The sequence below is a fragment of the Ammodytes marinus genome (assembly GCF_949987685.1).
Source record: "Ammodytes marinus genome assembly, chromosome: 16".
Taxonomy (NCBI): Eukaryota; Metazoa; Chordata; class Actinopteri; order Uranoscopiformes; family Ammodytidae; genus Ammodytes; species Ammodytes marinus.
Window position 1 is genome coordinate 4032816 of NC_137220.1, and position 25000 is coordinate 4057815.

A 25000-nucleotide genomic window follows, 5' to 3' on the forward strand; every position below is an offset into this window, starting at 1 on the left:
GTTTTAAAATTCTTCTTATTTATCATAAATTCTTTAGTATTTTTAGTAATCTAATGAATATGTAGGAGCTCCTGTGGTATTTCAGAGATAAGATTAAAACGTCTCAGATCCCTCATTTGAAGTTTTAACAACAATAAAACTTTAGAAAAATACTTAAGATATGATAAAAGTGTTTGTATAAATACTAATCATTGCTAAACTATACCTGAAAGAGTGCAAGCTTTACTCGTGTTGCAATGATCTCTAAAATATTTCATGTGTAGTGTATTTCTTTGCACTCCTTATATGGTCATGACCTCATCATCCCCCTGGTGCTTTTTCTTCTTCTGGTGAAACAGTAAATTCATGTCGTGGGGTTTGAGATCAAAACATGGCTGCCGTTACCGTCAGTTACAAGGTGTCAGTTCTGATTTGAGTGGGAGGCAGTGAAGCAGGTGAAATGTCTGTTACAACTCGGCTCACTTTCACTTTCCTCTTCTGACTGTAAGTGCATTAAGCCCAACAGCTATTGGTTAGGATTTACCGGCTATTAACTACTGCTCACAAAGTAGGAATAAGTAGTTTGAGTGTGAAAATGTGGACGTAATGTATTATAGAAAAAAGTACCTGCCAAATTATTATGTTTATTTTCCATCCATGACCAAACTGATTTCGCTTTTGAGGGCAAGTAGGCCAGGGGTTATTGTTAAAACAGGTGCCTTTTTGAGAAATGTTTTGCCATTGTTTAAATGATGTTTTTGTTTTGTTTTTCCTTGCCGTGCACCATTGTTTTGTTTTGTAATGATTTCAGTTGAATTGTGTGCTCCATGCCATGTGCTATGGCCGTGAGCCGTAATAAATAAATAAAAAATAAAATATACTCGAGTCATATAAAAGAAGTGGATTGATCAGATACATGCTGCCTGTTTGATCAGAGGCTTAACTGTAGTCTCTTTATTGCTCCTTTTTGGCCTCAATTGAGTCAAGTCTCAAGTCTTGAGTCTTTTTTAGACATTTTTTTGGGCATTTTGATGCTTTATTGATAGATTGCAGAGAGACAGAGGTGAAATGGGGCAGAGAGGGGAGTGACATGCAGAGAACGACCGCGGGTGGGAATCGAACCCGGGTCTGCTGCTGGGCCCGGCCCGGGGGGGGGGGGGAACGCCCTACCAACTGAGCTAAGGGCGCCCCAAGTCTTGAGTCTTTTTAACTGTAAGAACTAATCAATGACATCTTCCAAAACAAAATTTAGAGGCTAGAGCAAAAGAGCTAAAACAGTCAAGACAGATTGTTGGGTAAAGGTGCCCTCCGTTCCAATCCCCATACTTCCCTACTATTTAGTATGCCAGAAAAAGATTTAGGATGTCCCAATACATGCATGTAAATTGTAGTATGCTGAAAAACATAAATGCCCCACTAATTCCAATGGCATTTTGGAGTATTCGTCTTTATTCTTGACATTTCTCGACATAATGAAAAAAAATCTTTCTTATCAGATTTTTTTTCTCTCCTGTGGCCCTAAAACTCTTCTGTACTTTAGTATGTAGTGTAGGAAAAAGACTAAAACTCTTCTGTACTTTAGTGTGTAGTGTAGTAAAAAGAAAAAGTATGTGATTTGGAACGCAGGGAGATTGTTAGGTTAAGGTGGTTTCTTGCAGAGGCTTCCCATGTGTTTTCACTTAGAGTCCTTTCACTCATTAGTTTCTCTATGTTCCTGTTGAACTGAACGTGGATTTATGTCCCTCATCAAAAGCTGTGTAGGACTAGTAGTAATAATGCCTTCATCCGGAAACACTGCTGATTTAAACCAGGTGGACCATGCTTTCTAACAAATTTCAGTTTTACACTAAAAAACTATCTTAAAAATGGCATTTTCAGCATGTTTTCAAGCAGGAAATGGAACCCCAAATCAGACAATTAACAGCATATGAACAAATCCTTCTGTAATAACCTTCAGAATAGTGCTGAGAATGATTATGGAAAGTTTAGTTGATGTAAGTGCTTTAGAAGTTGTGATTTTTGTTTCAGAGTATTGAAGAAAAATAATAATGTTGAGATAATATCCGTTTAAAGATGGTTGTATAGGAGAAATATACAGACGCAAACAGACAAGGTTTAGTCAAATAAACACCTGAATGTACATGTTGGACCTTTGATTTATACTAGTATGAAAGAAGACATGTTATGGAAGATAGATAGACAAATATCACAAAATTGACCAGTGCTTTAAAAAATTCATGTTTGTCAGTGGCCTGTATCTATCTACCCTCCATAATACATTTATTTGGCTCTGATGTACGGTGTATCTTTCTGCCTGTTCAGTGAACCATGTATGTGTGTGTGTGTGTGTGTGTGTGTGTGTGTGTGTGTGTGTGTGTGTGTGTGTGTGTGGTGTGTGTGTGTGTGTGTGTGTGTGTGTGTGTGTGTGTGTGTGTGTGTGTGTGTGTGTGTGTGTGTGTGTGTCTTTCTAACCTGCTGTTTTTGTGTGTTCACAGGAAAAGCTCCAAGGTCGACAATCTGTTGTTCAAAGTGGAGAAGATGAGAGGAGAGCAAGAGACTCAGAGGTAAAAACACACACACACACACACACACACACTTTCTTTCTCTCTCTCTCTCTCTCTCTTTGTCCGTCTCTCTTTCTCTGTCTCTCTCACTCTCTCAGACACACACACACACACACACACACACACACACACACACACACACACACACACACACACACACACACACACACACACTAAGTCTCTCACTCATACAGACTCACTGAAGCTCTTTCTTTCTTTCTTTCTTTCTTTCTTTCTTTCTTTCTTTCTTTCTTTCTTTCTTTCTTTCTTTCTTTCTTTCTTTTTTCTCTCTTTGTCTCTCTTTCTCTGTCTCTCTCACTCTCTGACACACAAACACTCACTCACTCACTCACTCACTCACTCACTCACACACACACACACACACACACACACACACACACACACACTCACACACACACACAGCGTCCTCCGGGGTTGTTGTTTAACCACCGGGATGTTTATCTGCGTTTTAATATTCTTCATATGATCATAATCTTCATCAAAACGAGGCCTAAACCCTTTCCATATAAATTGGATAATGAATAACAATACGTGATGTTGGCAGATTTATTTCCCATGGATAAGACAGTAATATGCTTCTTAACCTTATAAACAGTAGAACAATACGTTTACTCAATGTCTGTCTGTTTTTTTTTTTGGTTAATCCAGTGAATAAAATACCTGGAAAATTCAAATAATTGTATTCGTGCCCAAGGGGAAATTTAAAGGAAGGCACATGACAGTAGCTAAAAAAACACAAGACACAGTCAACAAACGTAAGCAGCACACACTGTATAATCAAGACACGCAACACACACACACACACACACACACACACATTACACAATCAAGCAACACACACATTTGCAACAACAAAATTCAACGAATAAGTAATCAAGGTACATTATCACAAGGACATAACAATCCATGTAAAAATGTAGTGTTAGACCAGAAAGTAAAACTAATTGGCTACAGTTGAAGTTTAAATCGCTTTTATCTGACTTTGGGGAAAGGTTTACAGGTGTCAAAAAGTGGACTATGTGAAATTAATAATAAAAAACAGCCCTACTAATTATCTAGGCAAGGCAAGGCAAGTTTATTTCTATAGCACAATTCAGACACAAGGCCACTCAAAGTGCTTTACAAGGGCAAGATTAGAATACATTAAAACACATTATAAAAGATTTAAAAGCGAATAAAAGAAGCAAATAAAATAAAAAATTGCAGGTTAAAATGGAAACAAAAAAGTCTTCAGACTCGATTTAAAAGAACTGAGAGTTGCAGCAGACCTCAAGTTTTCTGGGAGTTTGTTCCAGATTTGATGACCTTGTGAGATTTCATATATAGTAAACGTTTAATCAAACATTTCATTTCATTTTCATATAACTTTTATTTATCCTCGAGAGACCAATTGAGGGGTGACCCTCATTTACAATGACGTCGAGATCAAACAAATTCAAAGGAAAAACAACAATACATAAACAATATTCAATGCAAATACATCAAATACACAACAACCGGTGAAGAGAAAAACAATTGAAACATTTACACAGTGGTGAAGAGTGGCAGCAATTAAAATGAAATGGGTGAAAGTACAATATAGCCTAATTAAAACAGTTACAGGTAGAGTTTGGCAGATTTAAGATAGTTTGTTTAAATTGGTTAAAGGATATGAAGGTATTTAGTTTAATTTGTTGCTGTAAGTTGTTCCAGGAGTCGGGGGCACTGAAGCTAAAAGCTGTCTTTCCCAGCTCAGACATGACATCATCTTTAAAATTCTCCTCTTTGTCTTTCCTCTGCACAGTTTGGCATCTAACCTGCAGCTCACCTTCACTGGATTCTTCCATAAAGTTGGTGAGTTTGTCCTCCTTCGCTCTCTCCATCCTTTGGCCTTTTTAAAGATAAACCCTGCGTTCCATTACCCATATTATATACTATTTAGTATGCCAGAAAAAAGATTTAGGATGTCTCCCAATACATGCAAGTCAATTGTGGCATGCTGAAAATACATAAATGCCCCACTAACTCCAATAGCATTTTGCAGTATTCGTCTTTATTCTTGGCATTTCTCGACATAATGAGAAAAAATCTTCCTTATCTGATTTTTTTTTTCTCTCCTGTCTGTGTCCCTAAAACTCGTCCGTACTTTAGTATGTAGTGTAGTAAAAAGACTAAAACTCTTCTGTACTTTAGTATGTAGTGTAGTAAAAAGAAAGAGTATGTGATTTGGAACGCAGGGAAAGTCTTTCATTTTGATTCAGGGAGTTTTTAAGTCCTGTTTTTAATAATATATTTCATTTATGTCTTGTTACATGCTTTCCCATTATTTTGCTGTTGTTTTGGTCCAAAATGGTTGATTTCTTATAGCTAGACAATTAAATATCTCACACTGATGGCTCTAAATGTAACTTATTTTTCTAATAAGAAGATAGACAGACAGACAGACAGACAGACAGACAGACAGACAGACAGACAGACAGACAGACAGACAGACAGACAGACAGACAGACAGACAGACAGACAGACAGACAGACAGACAGACAGACAGAGACAGAGAGAGAGAGAGAGAGAGAGATAGAGAGATTAAACCGACCAAGAGTAAACATGGACAATGACGGCTGTAAATTTCACTTTTATTTTTCTATGATTTTTTTGTTTGTTTGTCTTATTATTGCCTATAAGTTTCACTGTGCGTTTGTATTATTTTAATATATTCAATAAATTAATGAATTAAAAATAAAATAATATATTTTCGTTCCTGTTCTTCAGGGAAACCTTCTCAGGACAGTGAGAACGACCAGAACTCTGTTTCTCTGGAAGTTCTGCTGGTCAAAGTCTGTCACAAGAAGAGGAAGGTGAGAAGGAACTGTCTGTCTGTCTGCCTGTTTATCTGTCTGTCTGTCTATCTGTCTGTATATCGGTCTGTCTATCTATGAGGCGATGAGTGGGACCATCTTTTCCACCTTGTAAAGCTATAGTGCGTAACTTTCTCATATTAATGAATGTCGGTTACATTCAAGCCATCGCCAAACGAGTTGACACAAAGTTGATTGAGCCTCATCAGCTCCACAAAACTCCAAAAAGCAAACTGGTTTACAAACTGGTGTCTCCTCTCGACACTGAAGCATGAGCTCAGAAAAATCCCAAGAAGAGGTTACACACTGTAGCTTTAATAGAACTTTCTAGCAGTGAAATCCATCTTAAGAGTTTTTCTCCTGTATTCATTCCAGGATGTGAGCTGCCCGGTAAAGCAGGTCCCCACGGGCAAGAAGCTGGTGCCTCTGAACCCAGAGACGGAGGCTGAAGTTGGGGCTAAAGCCGGGGCCGCGTACCCCTCTCTCCTGGTCCCCAGCAGCGAGTTTGAACCCAGTAACTCCCACATGGTGAAGTCCTATTCGCTGCTGTTCAGAGTGACCAGGCCCGGATACCCACGCACACCTGTCAATGGAGAGAACCACCACAACAGAGGTGAGAAGGGTTGGAGGTTCGATCCCCGCCCTGCCACTTGTGTCATAGTTGTTGTGTCCTTGGGCAAGACACTTCATCCACCTTGCCTTGTGTGAAAGTCGATAGTTAGCCTGCTATCGGTGTGTGAATGTGTGTGTGAATGGTAACGTGGGAAAGGAAAACAGGTCTCCCTTGAAAAATAGTCTTCGGACTCAATGGGATTTACCTGTAGAAATAAAGGTTAGAACAGACTTACCGGTACAACACTCTTTTTTTTTATTTATTTTTAAAGGGACACTGTGTAACATTTTAAGTAATTTATTAGCTAAAATCAATATCCTCATTCATAAATATTTCCTCATTGGTGTGAAATCACCTCTGCCAATAATCAGAATTATCCTCCTGAGTGGAATTCTGACTTTTTTCTCAGAATTCTGAAAAAAACAACAGTCTAACCTATGTCCTTTTGATTGAAAAAAAAAAATTATGAGAATAAAGTCAGAACTTTTTATTTATTTATTTTTTTACTTTTTTTTTTTCATGTGTGGCCCTAATCCTCTTCCGTACATATTAGACAGTGCCCCTTTTAAGATTATTTTTTGGCATTTTCAAGCTTTATTAGACAGTACAGAGTTTAAAATGGGGAGAGAGCGAGAGAGAGGGGGGATGACCTGCAGTAAAGGTCCACGGGTCGGATTTGAACCCGCGACCACTGCAACGAAGGCCGGAGCCGATATGGTACACGCTCTATCCACTACGCCACCGGAGCGCCCCAAAACAACACCCTTAAAGTCACGGTAACTGTAAAACCCAAATCCACCAAACCCTTCTAACTTTGTCGTGTGGAGTTAGTTGAAAACAACAACAAAAAGCTATTTAAATAGGCGTGTCACAATTTGCAATACGTAAAGGTCTAGTCAACAATTCTGAAGAATGCTCGTTCAGTTATTATCTCCCCACGATCTGGTGTGTGTGTGTGTGTGTGTGTGTGTGTGTGTGTGTGTGTGTGTGTGTGTGTGTGTGTGTGTGTGTGTGTGTGTGTGTGTGTGTGTGTGTGTGTGTGTGTGTGTGTGTGTGTGTGTGTGTGTGTGTGTGTGTGTGTGTGTGTGTGTGTGTGTGTGTGTGTGTGTGTGTGTGTGTGTGTGTGTGCTCTGAAAAAAATGTAGTGTTCAAATGTAATAAACTAAAGTGTGTGTGTGTGTGTGTCAGAATGTTCAGAGGATGTGGTGAACAGGAAAAGGAGGAGCTCCTCTCTACTGGAGGAGGGAGAAACCACATTCGTAGCTCAGATGACGGTCTTTGATAAAAACAGGTGAAACACACACACACACATATTAACACACACACACGCTCACACACACATATTAACACAGAGACACATACACACACAAATTAACACACGCAGAGACACACACACACATTAACACAGAGACACATACACACACAAATTAACACAAGCAGAGACACACTCACACACATATTAACACAGAGACACATACACACACAAATTAACACACGCAGAGACACACACACACAGTTACAGACATACAAACACACTCAGTTACAGTGGCACACAGATACACACACTCACCCACTCAGTCACAAACACATGAACTAACACACACACACAGATACAAACAAACACAGTTACAGAGCGACACACATATACACACTCACCCACCCACACGCTCACACACACACACACAGAAATAAGTATTGTATTAATGCCTTGATGGTATTGTGTGTGTGCAGGCGTCTGCAGCTGTTGGATGGAGAGTATGAAGTGTCTATGCAGGAGATGGAAGAATGTCCCGTTAACAAGAAGAGAGCCACCTGGGAGACCATCGTGGACGGAAAGGTCTGTGTCTGTGTGTGTGTGTGTGTGTGTGTGTGTGTGTGTGTGTGTGTGTGTGTGTGTGTGTGTGTGTGTGTGTGTGTGTGTGTGTGTGTGTGTGTGTGTGTGTGTGTGTGTGTGTGTGTGTGTGTGTGTGTGTGTGTGTGTGTGTGTGTGTGTGTGTGTAAAAGAGAGATATGTCAAGTCAACATTAAAGCCTTGTTTTCCTCCTGAGCAGTGCGGTGCAGCTCGGCACGGTTTTATTCGTGTTTCCACCGTCAAAAGTTGGGTAGGGTCCCAACATAAGCAAGCTGAGCGGCTCCTATTTTTTGGGGTTGGGGTACAAAACCGTCCCAAAGGGTCCCAAAAAGGGGGTGGAGCTACACACTGCAGTCTATTGATTGGTCGACAGAATTGGTCATTTCTGCGTTCAACCGCCGCGTGTGTAGACACATCGCAAAGACTCAAGAGACTTCTGTTTAGAGAAAATGTTTCTTGTGTGGCGTTTATGCAAATCAGCAGCAACCAATTGCAGACAGAACTTAAATAAATCTGAACGTGATTTTGAATTGAAAACGTTGGCCTTTTATTTTTATTAATAGAATATGCCTTTATGCACATTTTTCTAAATGAGTAATTTGCAGTTGAAATGTGAAAGAAATTGTGTATCTTTAAAGGCATGTTATGGTACATTGGTTCTGCTTAGCTCTCATACAAACTTGATAAGACATACCGCGTGTGATGTCGGCAGCGCTACTGGAGTTGGGTTGGAGTGTTATTAACCTTCTATCCCTCCATCATTGTCTTTTTGTCTTGGAGACCAAATCATTTTAACACAGCTCCTGTACGGGTGTGGGACTTCTCTGAAAATAAGTCTACATCTTATTTATCTATCTATTTGTCTGTTTATCTATCTATCTATCTATCTATCTATCTATCTATCTATCTATCTATCTATCTATCTATCTATCTATCTATCTATCTATCTATCTATCTATCTATCTATCTATCTATCTATCTATCTATCTATCTATCTATCTATCTATCTATCTATCTATCTATCTATCTATCTATCTATCTATCTATCTCTATCTATCTATCTATCTATCTCTCTTTCTCTCTCCCTATATATCTATCTCTCTCTCTTTCTCTCTCTCTATCTCTTTCCCCCTCTCTCTCTCCCTCTCTCTCTCTCTATCCCTTTCCCTCTCTCTATCCATCCATCTATCTATCTCTCTCTCTCTCTCTCTCTCTCTCTATGTAAATAACAGCAGATCTTTTAGCCTGTGTAGTGAAATACTGTGTCTTGTTTCCCCCATAGCGCTTGCCCCCGTTTGAGAGCTTCTCTGCGGGTCCGACTCTTCAGTTCACCCTGCGATGGACCAGCGATGCTTCCGACCGCTCCACGGCTCCCGTAGCTAAACCGTTAGCCACGCGCAACACAGAGACCAACCAGGACCCAAGAGCCAGCTCCATGAGGGCCACGACCACCCTGGGTTAGTGGGCTAGGATATCATCTTATTAATCTGTCTGTCTGTCTGTCTGTCTGTCTGTCTGTCTGTCTGTCTGTCTGTCTGTCTGTCTGTCTGTCTGTCTGTCTGTCTGTCTGTCTATCTATCTATCTATGTGTCTGTCTGTCTGTCTGTCCGTCTATCTATGTGTCTGTCTGTCTGTCTGTCCGTCTATCTATGTGTCTGTCTGTCTGTCTGTCTGTCTGTCTATCTGTCTGTCTATCCGTCTGTCTGTCTATCTGTCTGTCCGTCCGTCCGTCCGTCTAGATATATAGCTCCAGAAAAGAATTAAGAGACCAGTCTGGATTTTTCTTCAATCTTCATCTCTACATTACTTTTTGAAAATGCTCTTAATGACAAAAAAAAAATGTATTGTGAATTTTTTAGAAATGTTGTCAGTGGTTTATATTATAAAACCAAAATGTTCATTCTACTCAAACATATGCCTATAAATAGAAAAACGAGAGACACTGAACATTTGGAGTGGTCTCTTCAGTTTTTTCTAGAGCTGTATGTGACTTAATCTATTATTACTCACATTTTCCATGAGGGCCACTAACACACTGGGTAGGCAGGCTAAGATACAGGCTTCCTACACATACCCTGCGTTCCAATCCCCATACTTCCCTACTATTTAGTATGCCGGAAAAAGATTTAGGATGTCCCAATACATGCACGTCAATTGTAGCATGCTGAAAATACATAAATGCCTCAATAACTCCAATAGCATTTTGGAGTATTCGTCTTTATTCTTGACATTTCTCAACTTAATGAAAATAAATCTTCCTTATCTGATTTTTTTTTCTCTCCTGTCTGTGGCCCTAAAACTCTTCTGTACTTTAGTATGTAGTGTAGTAAAAAGAAAGAGTATGTGATTTGGAACGCAGGGATAGTTTATAAAATGAATAACTTCATGCTCACTGGGTAGTCAGGGTAGGATATCTTCTCATAGCTAACAATCTGATCTAGTGTGAATTATTATAGTTTATTATTAGAAGGTTTAATCCCTTTGAGATGAATCATCTTATTTTCTAGGGGGTCCTTAAAATATAAAAGTACAAAATACACACACACACACACACACACACACACACACAGCTCTCCCAACCTAACTACTGTGACACCCACTGACCCGCACAAAAAAATATAGAAGTACAAAGATAACTGTTTATTTTTAATTTTTTTAATGAATACAACTAAATGTACATTAAGTTTACATACATCCCAGTATACACTTTAGAAGAAAACATTTTAACAGATTATTCAGTGACAGTTGTTTGATGCAGAGTCCTTCATAGTATTTTCTCTCCTCTGTGCTGCAGCTGTTAAAGAATCTATAAACTCTGACGTCCAAACCAGAAGAGAAATGATCTCCGCTGAGCCTCGGCAGAAACTACGAATCTTCTACCAGGTCAGTCTCACACGTTCAAAAATATTCCTTAGCAAAAAGTAATTTAAATAATAGGCCGGTCGCAATTAAAGCTGGGGGGTATATGATTTCTGATTGGTCAAAGTTAACATGAGCAGTTTATTACTTCTTCCTACTCCTTTTCAGGCATATCAATTCAATGTGTTATTTGTTTATTTGTTTATTTTTTTGTGAAATCATTTGAACATCATTTTTTTGTATTTTCATGCTTTTCATTTTGTTTTGTGATTTTGATATGTCTGAAATAAATTGCATCAATCAATTTTCTCTATCTCTTTATCTCTATTTCTCTCTCTCTCCCTCTATCTATTTATCTATTAATCTATATTTCTCTCTCTTTCTCTCTCTCCATCTATCTCTATCTATCTCTCTCTCCCTCCATCTATCTCTCTATCTCTCTCTCCCTCTCTCCCTACCTCCCTCCCTCCCTCTCTCCTTCCCTCCCTCCCTCTCTATCTCCCTCTCTCCCTCCCTCTATCTCTCTCCCTCCCTCCCTCTCCCCTTCTCTCTCTCCCCCTCCCTCCCTCTCCCCTTCTCTCTCTCCCCCTCCCTCCCTCTCTCTATCTATCTATCTATCTAACAGCAGTTCTTCTTCTCTCCCTTTAGTTCCAGTACAACCTGAACACTCGTCAGCAGACTGAGGCCAGAGACGACCTGCACTGTCCCTGGTGCACGCTGAACTGTAGGAAACTCTACAGTCTGGTCAAGCACCTCAAGCTCTCCCACAACAGATTCATATTCAACTACGTGGTGAGACACTGTAATAATAATAATAATAATAATAATAATAATAATAATAATAATACTAATAATACTAATAATACTAATACTACTAATAATAATAATACTACTACTACTAATAATAATAATAATAATAATAATAATAATAATAATAATAATAATAATAATAATACTAATAATGGATTTTATTTATACAGCATACTTAATAATATAATGTAATCTGAAGGTGTCTTTAGCACAAAAAAAAACAGGGCAAATCCAGTAATGCATTTTATTTTTTATTTTTTATTAATGGATGCTCAAATTACAGCACAATTGCAGTTCAAACAATGTGTCAAGTTCCATTCATGCATTTGAAAACATTATTCACAAAATTAGAAAAATATTTTTAAAATGTTTATAATTCATTTAAAAATTATAAAAATAAAATGTTTTAATGTTTGACCCATATTCGAAGCTGCGTCTAATCACTACACAACAATACTATTTTTTTTTTAAATATAAGCCCACTAAGATATATTTTAAATAATTGTTCCTGTAATATTAACACCTGTCTCCTGTCCTGTTGTTGCTTAGCCCCATCCCAAAGGAGCAAAGATCGAGGTGTCTATAAACGAGGGCTATGACGGCTCCTATGCTGGTAACCCCCAAGACATGCACAGCCAGCCCGGCTTTGCCTTCAGCAGGAACGGACCGGTCAAGAGGACTGCCGTCACACACATACTCACATGCAGGTACACTGGGGTTTATCGCTGTGTGTGTGTGTGTGTGTGTGTGTGTGTGTGTGTGTGTGTGTGTGTGTGTGTGTGTGTGTGTGTGTGTGTGTGTGTGTGTGTGTGTGTGTGTGTGTGTGTGTGTGTGTGTGTGTGTGTGTGTGTGTGTGTGTGTGTGTGTGTGTGTGTGTGTGTGTGTGTGTGTGTGTGTGTGTGTGTGTGTGAGAGAGTGTCTCAGATAGTGACTTTAGTATGCCTCTGAGCTGGAGATACAATTCAAATATGAGCCCCCTCCTGTAATATGTCTGTCTCCTGTGTTGATGTTTTTAAGACACACATACTCACATGAAGGTACACAACTATTTATCACCAAGAAATTGAGCGAATGTACAGGGTTCCCAAGGTTAGGACATTGCTGAAAACGTTCTGAAATTTGAGAAACCTGTTTTCCAGGACCGGGAAGTTGTTTGGAAAAGTTTTGAACGTACACTCATTTCCACTAGTGTTAAAAACATGTTCATAAAAACCCCCAAAACATATCGAACGTAATGCGAAATAGTTACTTGAATTTCGTTACTGTTCTATAAAATCTGCATTTGGAAGCAGCTAGTTGGCAAAGTTAGAACATGTAACAGTTTGCTGTTCCCAGGAAAGGTGTGTTTCATACATTTTTGGCTTTCGAACGATAATTATATAAAACTTGTCTTGACGGACGCAGTCAGAGCTTCAGTATAATACTTTAAATAAGGTTATGGAAAGTGGGGATGGTTACATGGAGATGTTTTGAAAACAGATTGGTTAAAAATGTGTTGGAACCCTTTTTTAAAGGTGCAGTGTGTAATATGACAGCATCAAGAAAGTTCTACAAAGTTCTAGAATGCAACACTCCCTGGGTAACCCCACCCCTTTAGAATAATAACAGAAGCTACAGTGGCCTTCAAGGACAAGAACAATTCTAAATTCTAAACAATGCACCTGATGACATTCCAACTATGACACTTTCAAGATGGCGGCACTAGGCCTTAGTCCAAAATATGCAGACATATGGACGTATATGAGACCCTTTCTAAGGGGAAAAAAAATAATTCAAAACGTTTTTTTCAGCTAGTATGCACTAAATTAAATGTACTTATGGATATTATAATTACTTTCTACAAAATCTGCTAGGAAATAAAACCCAAAATTCTACACACTGCAGGTTTAATACCTGTCAATAAGTCCTTATCATCAGGGTTTGTCCGCTATTTTTACCTCCAAAGTGAATATTGTTTATTTCCTCCTTACCATTATTAATCTTTCCATTTAGACCCAGGCGAACCAAGCCCAGTCTGTCCTGTCCTGTCCTGGAGTCAGGGGACGGGGAAATAATCTTTAAAAAAAACCATTGTCTATCTCTTTCCATTTAGACCAGGCCACCACTGTATACTATATATGTTTCACGTTCATATTTTTCGATTTGAACCGCGGAGGACTAAGCTAAGTCATGTCTCTAAACTGTCTAATAAACAAACAAAAAATGCCAAAAAAAATTATCTTAACAACAATAAAACATTGTGTATGTCTTTCCATGTGAACCAAACTGTCTGATAAACTTAAAAAAATATATTAAAAATAATCTTAACAAAAAAAACATTGTCTATTCTTTCCATTTAGACCGCGGAGAACTGTCACATTATAATAATAATGGATTGGATTTATATAGCGCTTTTCAAGGTACCCAAAGACGCTTTACAGGGTTCCAGGTTCCATTCATTCACACACAGTCATACCGGTGGTGGTAAACTACCATAGTAGCCACAGCTGCCCTGGGGCAGACTGACAGAAGCGTGGCTGCCATTCAGCGCCATCAGTCCCTCCGACCACCACCTCAAACATACAGCAGTCATACACATTCACACGAGGAAAGGTGGGTGAAGTGTCTTGCCCAGGGACACAACAACCATGACACAAGTGGCCGGGCGGGGATCGAACCGCCAACCCTAGGATCGTTGGCCAACCCGCTTAACCACCTGAGCCACAGTCGCCCCACATTATTTTGTCTACCACTATATTTATTTTTATATGTATTTCACGTTCATATTTTTCCCTCTAGACAGCGGAGAACCAAGCCCAGTCTGTCAGAGTTCTTGGAGTCGGAGGACGGAGACAGAGAGCAGCAGAGGACTCTCATCAGCGGACACAACCGTCTGTACTTCCGCTCAGACAGCTGTGTGCCCATGAGACCGCAGGAGATGGAGAGGGACAGCGAGGACGAGGGCGACCCCGAATGGCTCAAGGAAAACACTGCCAAGGTCCGTTTATAAACTCACGGGGACAAGGACAGTAACTTTAAACATGGAGTCTAGTTCATTTGACTGACAGGCAGACAGATAGGCAGATAGACAGACAGACACACAGACAGACAGACAGACAGGCAGATAGGCAGGCAGGCAGACAGACAGGCATACAGACAGACAGACAGGCAGACACACAGACAGACAGACAGACCTGAGGACGAGGGAGAAACTGGCTCAAGGAAAACACTGCCAAGGTCCGTTTAACCCTTTTGAAAAAGTTGAACTATTATCTTGGAAGTACTGGGCTAGTCCTTAAAGTTTACTCTCTGGTTTACTTAGAAATAATCTACCTGTTTACGTGGTTGTGTGTCAAGAGAAAGTAACTACGTAGGGTACAATACTAAAACTCTGGCGTGCTCCTTTTTAGAAACAGTTGTGATAATGTTCCGATCTGGTCTTAAATCGGCCTTCTTCCGGGGCGCTCCGGTGGTGTAGTGGATAGAGCGTGTACCATATTGGCTCCGGTCTTCGTTGCAGTGGTCGCGGGTTCAAATCCGACCCGTGGACCTTTACTGCAGGTCATCCCCTCTCTCTCTATCTCTCTCTCTCTCTGTCTCCCCATTTCAACTTTGTACTGTCTAATAAAGCTTGAATTTTTTTTTTTTTTTTTTAAATCAGCCTTCTCTCTTCTTTTTTCTCTGCAGCAAATAGAAGAATTCACAGACGTGAACGAAGGAGAGAAAGAGGTCATGAAGCTTTGGAACCTGCACGTCATGCATCACAGGTGATTGACCGGGTTCATGTGGGAGTGTTGCTGTGCCCGCAAACTGCTCATTGACACCACAGTTTTAACTCTGAGTTAAAACACACCCTGCGCTCCAAATCACATACTCTTTCTTTTTACTACACTACATACTAAAGTACAGAAGAGTTTTAGGGCCACAGACAGGAGAGAGAAAAAAAATCAGATAAGGAAGATTTTTTTTCATTATGTCGAGAAATGTCAAGAATAAAGAGGAATACTCCAAAATGCTATTGGAGTTAGTGGGGCAATTATGTATTTTCCGCATACTACAATTGACGTGCATGTATTGGGACATCCTAAATCTTTTACTGACATACTAAGTAGTATGGGGACTGGAACACAGGGTATGTTTTATAGCGGTTAACCAGATGAATATATTAACTTACCCTCCCTGTCTCTGTCTCTCTCTCTGTCTCTGTCTCTGTCTCTCTCTCTCTCTCTCTCTCTGTCCCTGTCTCTGTCTCTGTCTCTCTCTCTCTCTCTCTCTCTGTCTCTGTCTCTGTCTCCTAGCTTTAAAACAATGGCGGCCTACATTCAGCACCATATTAACCTTACCTCCCTGTCTCTCTCCCTCTCCTAGCTTCATAGCCGATAACCAGATGAACGAGGCTTGCCTGCTGTTCGCCGAGCACCACGGCCCTCACGTGGTCAAACTCGGCCTGCAGCGCAACTTCCTGCTTCACCTCGTCAGCATGCACGACTTCAACCTGGTCACCACGGCAACCATCAACAGGGCCATGGCCGGGCTCCGCCTCCTGCAAAACAAGGACGTCAAATCCACCAATCAGCACGTAGCGTCACAGAACAAGGAAGTGAAATGCACCAATCAGAACAACTCGGACGAGGAGGAGGAGGAAGAGTGGGAGAGTGCGGTGGAGTCCCAGCCGGAGATCGAACCGGAGGAGGCGGCGGCGACCGAAGAAAATAGTGAAATGGTAGAAAATCCGTTAACGTTTAAAAGTGCTGGTGAGATTAACAATGGCAAACGCCTCGACAACGGTAACCAGGAAATGGAAGAGGAGGAGGAAGTGACGGATAGGACGAGCGGCGGTGTCAAGGAAAGTCTCGGCAAAAATGGCGGCTCGGTTTGAAAACTGTTTTTTTTTTTTTTTTTTTTTTTTTTTCAATTCACAACAATTTAAAAAAAAAATACACAAGAGTGGGTTGGACAATGTAAGGGTTAGCTCACACTCGACAGACAGATGTAACAACGCATTGTGTGAGAAACATATAAAATTGTAATTCATTTTCACTTTGTTAGGTAAGGACGCCCATATTTAGTAATAATCAGCCTGAACGAAATATGTCATACATTTTGTTTAAAGTATTATGTAGTGTAGTTAAGTTTATGACTAAATTCGTTAACGCTTATTGACCAATGAAAGCTAATACTAATTTACTGATTTAAAGCTGGGGTGGAGGATTTGGGGAGAAAATAGCAGTTGGGATAGAGATTCGAATCCAAATACCTCAACCGCTCCACTTGTTCTCTTTGGTCCCTCCCCTATGGTCCCTCCCTGACACGCTCTACACCAACAACGTCGGTGCCAAAGTGAATGGACAGTCCCAACAGCCAATAAGAACAGAGAATCGGAAGCCTCGCTCTGATTGGTCAAAGTGTACAGCTCATGTTAACTTTGACCAATCAGAAATCACATACCCCAGCTTTAATAGTGTTTTTTTTTTAAATTGATTTTGAGTCACTATGATTCACGCTAGGATGCAAAACATATATTTTTTTTTTTATTATAACGAAATTAATGAAGACATCCATTTAGTTTGCTTGTAAAATACATGAATGCAACATATATATAAGTAAATAAATGCAACATATTATTAAATTGAAAAGACAGCGCAGCCCCGCATTGTGTTATAACTACTTCATTATGAAATAGCTTAACACAGACAGCAGGGACTGTATTACATGTTGCGTTCAAGGTTTTTTTTTAATACAAAAATGTTGTTTGTTATTACATGACCAAGTGAAAATGTTATTAGAGTTTAATGTTTTATTACATAGTGCGTTGTTATAAGGTGTTAAAACAGACACACACACACACACACTCTCACACACACACACACACACACACACACACACACACACACACACACACGTTACTGCAGGGATTTTACTACACCAGAAACAACATGAAGTCTTTTGTTTTTTCACGTCAATTACTCGGGAAGAAAAACTTGATGCTGAGAAAGATTCTCTAGTTAATAACTGTACGACTCTCAATCAACTGACAGCGGTGGAAATGCAAGACAGTGCTAGGGTCACCGAACTACACACACACACACACACTTTATAACTCACACACTTACAGCCACACACTTTCTTACACATACACACACTCACACTGTCTTACACACACACACAGACATACTCACACACACACACACTTTATAACTCACACACTTACAGCCACACACACTTTATAATACACTCACACTTTCTTACACACACACAGCCACACACACACACTCACACTGTCTTACACATACACACACACAGACAGCCACAGACCCACAAACACTCACACACACACACACACACACACACACACTTTCTTACACACGCACACACACACACACAGACGAACCAAACCGAACAGCTCAGTTGAAACGGTCTATGTACCTCTTTCTGAATATCAACCGTTACCATGAAGTCGACAAAACGATATTGATTAATATAATAATAACGATATTGATATTTATTATATTGTCAACTTTCTCTCTAAGGACGTGAGTGGAAAACCAACTCGCTCCCATATGTAACTGAGACAGTGCTGACAAATCAGAGGACACACTCGCACACACACACACACACACACACACACACACACACACACACACACACACACATACATACACATTCATTCTTGTACGGCTATAGTTGTGAGGACATTCACTGACATAATGCATAATTCCCTACCATCTAAAATAAATGCCTAACCCCAACCCTTACACTAACCCTAATTCATACCTGACCCTTAAAACCTAGTGTTAACCCTCAAACAAGGCAAAATGTCCTCACTTTCCAAAAATGTCCTCACTCTGATGGTTAAAAGCTTAAACTGGTCCTTACAAAAATGCCTGTACAAGCGCACACACTCACAAACACACACACACACACACACACACACACACACACACACACACACACACACAGAGCCTCTCCTACTGGTGCTAGAACTTATTATTCCTCAGAAACTCTCAGCGAATCGTCAGACTCCAACTGCCGGAACACGAGACACCAAAATGCAAAATGTTTTTTTTTTTACGAACATTTCTTCAGTATCGCTGGACAAACGAACTCCACTTGAGATCCACCTCTTTCATGGCTGACATTTTTCTTTTGGACGGCTTTCTTTTTGATGATTGATTTGCTAAGAGGATTTCTCATGTGAATTCTTTTGGTTAAATCACAAGTACATGACAAGTCTGATTTTTTTGGGAGAAGAAAAGTAGAACGTTTTTATGCGCTCAGACTGTCACGTAATATTTGAGTTTAAAAAAAATAAATAAAAAAAACGTTACCGATCACACGTTAAAAAATGTCACCAGCTGTTTTGATTTCAAATCCTTGATCGACTGAAATCATTTGGAATCAACTCATTAACTTAAAGGTGTAGTCAGTGATTCTGGAGAACGCTTGTTGACAAAATCACTTCTGGTCAAAATCAGTGAATATCTCCTCATGATCCGCTACCTGTCTGTACTGTGTGCGTGCTGGGGAGAAAAAAAAAAAATCCAGTGTTAATAGTAATACACAGCCTAGGCTCTGTAAACTGGCTTTTGTTTATCACACACACAGTACAGACAGGTAGCGGATCATGAGGAGATATTCACTGATTTTTGACCAGAAGTACATTTGTCAACAAGTGTTCTCCAGAATCACTGACTCCACCTTTTAATTGACAAAATGATAATATAATAAATTCAAATAGCTTCAGCCCATGTTAAGTGGAGGGCAGCTGAACAAGTTTATTTTCATCCATTTCTCTGCTGGCCTTTTGGGTTTTAAGTTTCCTGTATATAATTCTTTATAAAAGTATGTGTAATAAAGTAGATTGTTTGGGACAACTAAACGCACCATAAGAGACAAGGCCTGTGTTCGGAAAAAAAGCCCCTACTAACGTCCTACTAAAGTTATACTCATTTTGACGTCAAATTGAGTATGTTGTGTGTATGTTAATGAGTACATGTTGAGTATGTAGGAGGGAGGATGTTAGTACAACACAGCCACGGTTTAAAAATTCCCTACTATTGTCCTACTAAAGTCCTACTCATACTCATTTTGACGTCAATTTGAGTATGTTGTGTGTATGTTTGAGTACATGTTGAGTATGTAGGAGGGAGGATGTTAGTTAGTACAACACAGCCACGGTTTAAAAATGCCCTACTATTGTCCTACTAAAGTCCTACTCATACTCATTTTGACGTCAATTTGAGTATGTTGTGTGTATGTTTGAGTACATGTTGAGTATGTAGGAGGGAGGACGTTAGTTAGTAAGGCTTTTATCAACTCAGCCACGGTTTTGTTTGTAGACCGATATGTAACATAGTTCACACAACCAAAGCATTTGGATTTGCTGCATATATCTCTGTGATATTGTCTCCCGTGGGAAAAAAAAAACGTTTTATTGCTTTTTGTTTAAAAAAATTAAGATTTCTGTAAAGATGTCACTGCAACAATCAACACTGTCCAGATGCTGTTTTATAGATAATTTGGTTAAAGGTGGAGTCAGTGATTCTGGAGAACGCTTGTTGTCAAAACCGCAATGTAAAAAATAATCTAGTGTTAATACACATCTCACACAGCTCTGTAGACAAGAAAAAAAACAAAAAGGGTAATTTACAGAGCCTAAGCTGTGTATTAACACTGGATTTTTTTCAGCACACACACAGTACTGACAGGTAGTGGATCGTGAGGAGATATTCACTGATTTTGACAACAAGCGTTCTCCAGAATCACCGACTACACCTTTAATTCTTGGCTCTATTTTGAACCGATAGCAGCCATTTAAGGATACTGGTATTGATGCTCCTTCGCAGAAACTAATGCAGAATTATAATGGTTGGATATTTTGTGACCCAGTTCTTTTAAAGGTGCTACGAGGAACTTTTAAATATTTCTGAAAACAGTCTCATTTTTCCTCTGATGATCATAAATTACATGTAACAGCAAACGAGACCATCGGTGCAAAGAATGCTATTTTTATATAGTTTTTCTTCTTAATGCCTTTGTCATGGGTATATACGCTCACCCAGGAACAACAGCTGGCGTGGTAAAAACACTACCGCTTTTGTCCAAAGGGGGGCGCTAGAATTAACAAACTAAAAGTTCCTCGGAGCACCTTTAAATACCCTTTACCCCCTTGTTTAGAGCGCTTTCTGTATTCTGGCATTTTCTTATTTCTATTTTTTTTTTTTTCTGTTATTTCACAAGACCAGCGGCATTTTGCACAACACACCGGAGGAGCCATGACAACGAAAAACAAACAAACAAACAAACAAGACTTTAAAAACTTCAACTTTCAAATTTATGTAAAAAAAAAAAAAAAACTGCTTTTTGACATTGTGAACTTTTTGGAGTTAAAAGTCAAAATGGGTTTTTCTATTAAAAAGAACAATTTTGTATTATAGGCCTCGGTCCATTTCTTTCATGTAATAACTTCTAACACTCACACACTCACACAGACACTCACTCACTCACTCACACACACACACACACTCACTCACTCACACACACACACTCACTCACTCACTCACTCACTCACACACACACACACACACACTCACTCACTCACTCATTCACACACACACACCAGACCATGAAAGCCTTGACTGCTAGTGTTATAGCACTGTTATTTAAAGGAATACTTCACCCATGCGGAACCGGTGTTCTATCATTATAAAATCGCTTTTATACTATAATGAATGAGGTTTGTCTTCCCTCAGTCTTCCCTTGGCCCAGCTGTCCTGTTAATCCTGACCCTTACTGTGATGTCACAAGATGGAAACTGTAGGGTTAGACAGTGAGACCATAAAACACTCTTTCTGCCTTTTCTCAGGATAGGATGAACCGATTTCTAAAACAAATTGCACATTTATACTACATAGGATCTCAGAGTTCAATACACCTTCATATTCCCACCGGTGAAGTAGGTCTTTCCCCATAAGTGACGGTGTGCAAATATTTCTGCCTTGATGCCTCTTTTTGTTGATTGACCTATTAAGTTTTATTTAAAATATTAGAAGTCATCACGTTTAAATTGTAACAGCAGATCTAATGGATCTATATAAGTTGTTTGTTACATTTGTTATAAAACACGAAAATAGGAAAAAAAATTACAATAGTCAGTTTACACTATGACCTTTTTATTGAACAAAATGTCAAGAAACGACGGCAGTGACGACCAAAATGCAATACACACGTTTGGCCAGCGGGTGTCACTGTTTTCACCAAATGCTTTAAAATTCAGTCACAAGATTGTAGAAGAAAATACACAGAGGTTGTGTTCAATGTCTTCAGGAAATTTGTACCATCAACTACAAGAGCCATTTAAGTTGGACACACTGATAAAATACTGAATTCAGATCAGCTGAGAAAAACAAGTAAAAAAAAAAATACGCAAGTTTTTTTTTAACTATCTTTGAAATGTTGGTTGCGTTAAGATTCGCATACTCTTTCTTTTTTCTATTCTACATACTACATCCGACGAAAGAATCTAGTTAGGATGCAGTAGGCATACTTTTGGGACATACTTTACTCTCTTATTTCATCATAACATTGCGCCTTGATCTTGCCTCTTGCTTTTATATCCGTCGCATCCCCGTTTGTTTTCATATGGAGGCTTTGTCGATGTGACGTCACTTCACGTGCGCACTGGATTGTGGGTCAGAATCGCCCAAATAGGATGCAGTTTTCAACACTAACTATCTTGGCCGCATGAAGTAGGACATCCGGGTACTTCTAACCATCCTAAATCTGGCCACAAGAATCGGGACATCCTAAATCTTTTTTCTACATACTATATAGTAGAAAGTATGCGATTCGGAACGCAACCGTTATATATTCAGATTTACAAAAGATTTTTCTATGTTACTAAAGAACTGATATGGTAAATGGTAAATGGACTTGACTTATGTAGCGCTTTTCTAGCCGATTTTCTCAGCCCCAAAGCGCTTTACATATCTTACCACATTCACCCATTCATACACACACTCATACACCGATGGCAGTAGCTGCCATGCAAGGCGCTTTCTGGACCATCGGGAGCAATTTGGGGTTCAGTGTCTTGCCCAGGGACACTTCGACATGTGGCGGGTAGGCGGGGAATCGAACCTCCGACCCTGCACTCCAGAGGCAATCTTCCTACCCACTTCGCCACTGCCGCCCATAACATTGCAGCATCATCGTTCACTCCATCAGATGAAAAAAAAAAATTAAGATTAAACGTGACAGCAGACAAATGTACATTCGTGAAAGTAACATAAATATAATGGAACATTTCAATGTACCAGGTTTAAACGAGAATTTTCTATTTCATTTATAAAAGTACACGTTGCCTTGACATAACATCTTTGCCGTTAAAGGAATAGTTCAGATATTAAAGGGGCAGTGTGTAATATATATGACATCATCAAGAAAGTTCTAGAATGCAACGCTCCCTGGGTAACCCCACCCCTTTAGAATAATAACAGAAGCTACAGTGGCCTTCAAGGACAAGAACAATTCTAAACGATGCACCTGATGACATTCCAAAAACATGGATTCCTCCATAAGACCTGCCTGCCCAATGTAGAAAATGTAAAATTAATATTTGTAATTCTCCGCTCAGGAGGATCATTCAGATTATTGGCAGAGGTGATTTTACACCAATGAGGACATATTTATGAATGAAGATATTGATTTTAGCAAATAAATTACTTCAAATGTTACACAGTGCCCCTTTAAGGGAAACATTTGCTTGCTATGATGGGCCCCTTTGTTTACATACCAGTTTACAGAGCCCAGGCTGGGTATAAACATTGGATTATTTTCAGTACGGACAGGTAGTAGATCATGAGGAGATATTCACGGATTTTGACATAATGTGATTTTGACAACAAGCGTTCTCCAGAATCACTGACGCAAACTTTAATCAAACAATACAGCTCATCCTCCCACTGAACCCAGAGGACTTTCTCTGAATACTGCTCGGATTGTCAACGCAAAAAAAAATCTTAAAAAGCTAAAAAAATAAAAAGTAACAGTTTTATTATTTGAAGGCGAAAGTTCAAACAAAAATACAAAGGGTGTGTGTGTGTGTGTGTATCTGTCTGTCTCTGTGTGTCTGTCTGTGTGTGTATCTGTCTGTCTCTGTGTGTGTCTGTCTGTGTGTGTGTGTATCTGTCTGTCTGTCTGTCTGTCTGTCTGTGTGTGTGTGTGTGTGTATCTGTCTGTCTCTGTGTGTGTTTGTCTCTCTGGTCTGTCTGTCTGTCTGTGTCTGTCTGTCTGTCTGTCTGTCTGTCTGTCTGTCTGTCTGTCTGTCTCTGTGTGTGTCTGTCTGTCTGAGTGTGTGAGAGCGAGACAGAGAGACAGACAGCTGAGTTCCAGCAATGCACAAGATTTTCAGGTTAGAACTTGCACAACATTCCTGCATAATTTCAGCCTCTTGATTATCGGCTATCTTCACATTTTTCTTCCACAACATTTTCCTGTCTTGTGATTGGCTGAGAGGTCGGGCGAGTCACGGTGCCACAGGCCTGTAAACACACTGAACTAACTGAAGAAATGTGTGTGTCTACGTCTGTCTGTCTGTCTGTGTGTGTGTGTGTGTGTGTGTGTGTGTGTGTGTGTGTGTGTGTGTGTCTGTGTCTGTCTGTCTGTGTGTGTGTGTGTGTGTGTGTGTGTGTGTGTGTGTGTGTGTGTGTGTGTGTGTGTGTGTGTGTGTGTGTGTGTGTGTGTGTGTCGAGGTGTGACTTTCACAGTGAAAAAGTTTTTGCTAAGATTAAAAAAAAATTATAATAATTAACCCTCTACTGCATGAATTATTTTTTAAACATGATAAAAATATTTCTATGTGTTTTTATTATTGAAAATAGCTTAAATAGAGGAAATATTTGAAAATTAAAAAAAAATATGTTTTAGGGGGGGTAGTTGATAAATTGTTGCCATATGGCAACAACGCGCAGTCGAGGAAAGTACCATAAAATCAAGTTTTTTTGTCAAAACGTGATTTTATTGAAAATAAAACAACAAAAAATACATCTTAGATTGTTTAAGATGTATAATCTAATATGTATGCAATTAAATACATTTAATTTCAATTATTTTGGATTGTGTATGGTAATGATAACATCGTAGACACCTGTGATAAGACCATGGGACATGATTTTCTTCATAAAAAACTACATTTATTTCCTATTTGATATCAAATAAATCTAATTCAGTATTATTCATTTGATTTACTTAACTATTTTCATTAATTAAATTTGGTCATTTCACACCTTATGAAAGTCCAAGAAGCAGTTTCTCCGTTATAGTTCACCATCAGAGTCAGGCACAGTTACAGAAGGTATTAGATAGTGTGTACTCTAAAGAGTGTATGTGTTTTTGTGTGTGCACACCTTTGAGTTTATGTGTGTAAGTTAGTTTCTGTGGACACTGTAAATCATACAAACTGAACTAAATACTGTATATAAACCATAGA

At 39.3% G+C, this 25000-nt stretch overlaps 2 protein-coding genes across 3 annotated transcripts in view; one reads left to right on the forward strand and one right to left on the reverse strand.

Moving 5' to 3' along the window:
* Positions 1-17789, forward strand: part of LOC307262875 (polycomb protein suz12-B-like) — a 23382-nt gene extending 5593 nt beyond the window's left edge. Inside the window, exons 5-17 of the mRNA XM_080043881.1 lie at positions 2475-2543; positions 4348-4397; positions 5313-5398; positions 5774-6011; positions 7200-7302; positions 7743-7848; positions 9146-9320; positions 10658-10746; positions 11371-11514; positions 12082-12239; positions 14311-14509; positions 15199-15278; positions 15880-17789. Of these exons, the coding sequence (XP_079900007.1) occupies positions 2475-2543; positions 4348-4397; positions 5313-5398; positions 5774-6011; positions 7200-7302; positions 7743-7848; positions 9146-9320; positions 10658-10746; positions 11371-11514; positions 12082-12239; positions 14311-14509; positions 15199-15278; positions 15880-16390 (2008 nt within the window). The 3' untranslated portion in view covers positions 16391-17789. The remainder of the gene's footprint in view (positions 1-2474; positions 2544-4347; positions 4398-5312; positions 5399-5773; positions 6012-7199; positions 7303-7742; positions 7849-9145; positions 9321-10657; positions 10747-11370; positions 11515-12081; positions 12240-14310; positions 14510-15198; positions 15279-15879) is intronic.
* A 6412-nt stretch (positions 17790-24201) lies between these two features.
* crlf3 (cytokine receptor-like factor 3) overlaps positions 24202-25000 on the reverse strand; it is a 24068-nt gene continuing 23269 nt past the window's right edge. Inside the window, exon 10 of one of the 2 annotated variants that reach the window (XR_013845268.1) lies at positions 24202-24326. The gene's annotated coding sequence lies outside the window, so the exon portion shown is untranslated. Of the gene's footprint in view, positions 24327-24377 lie in introns of those variants that run through there. The other variant, XM_080043884.1, reaches the window with a different exon arrangement.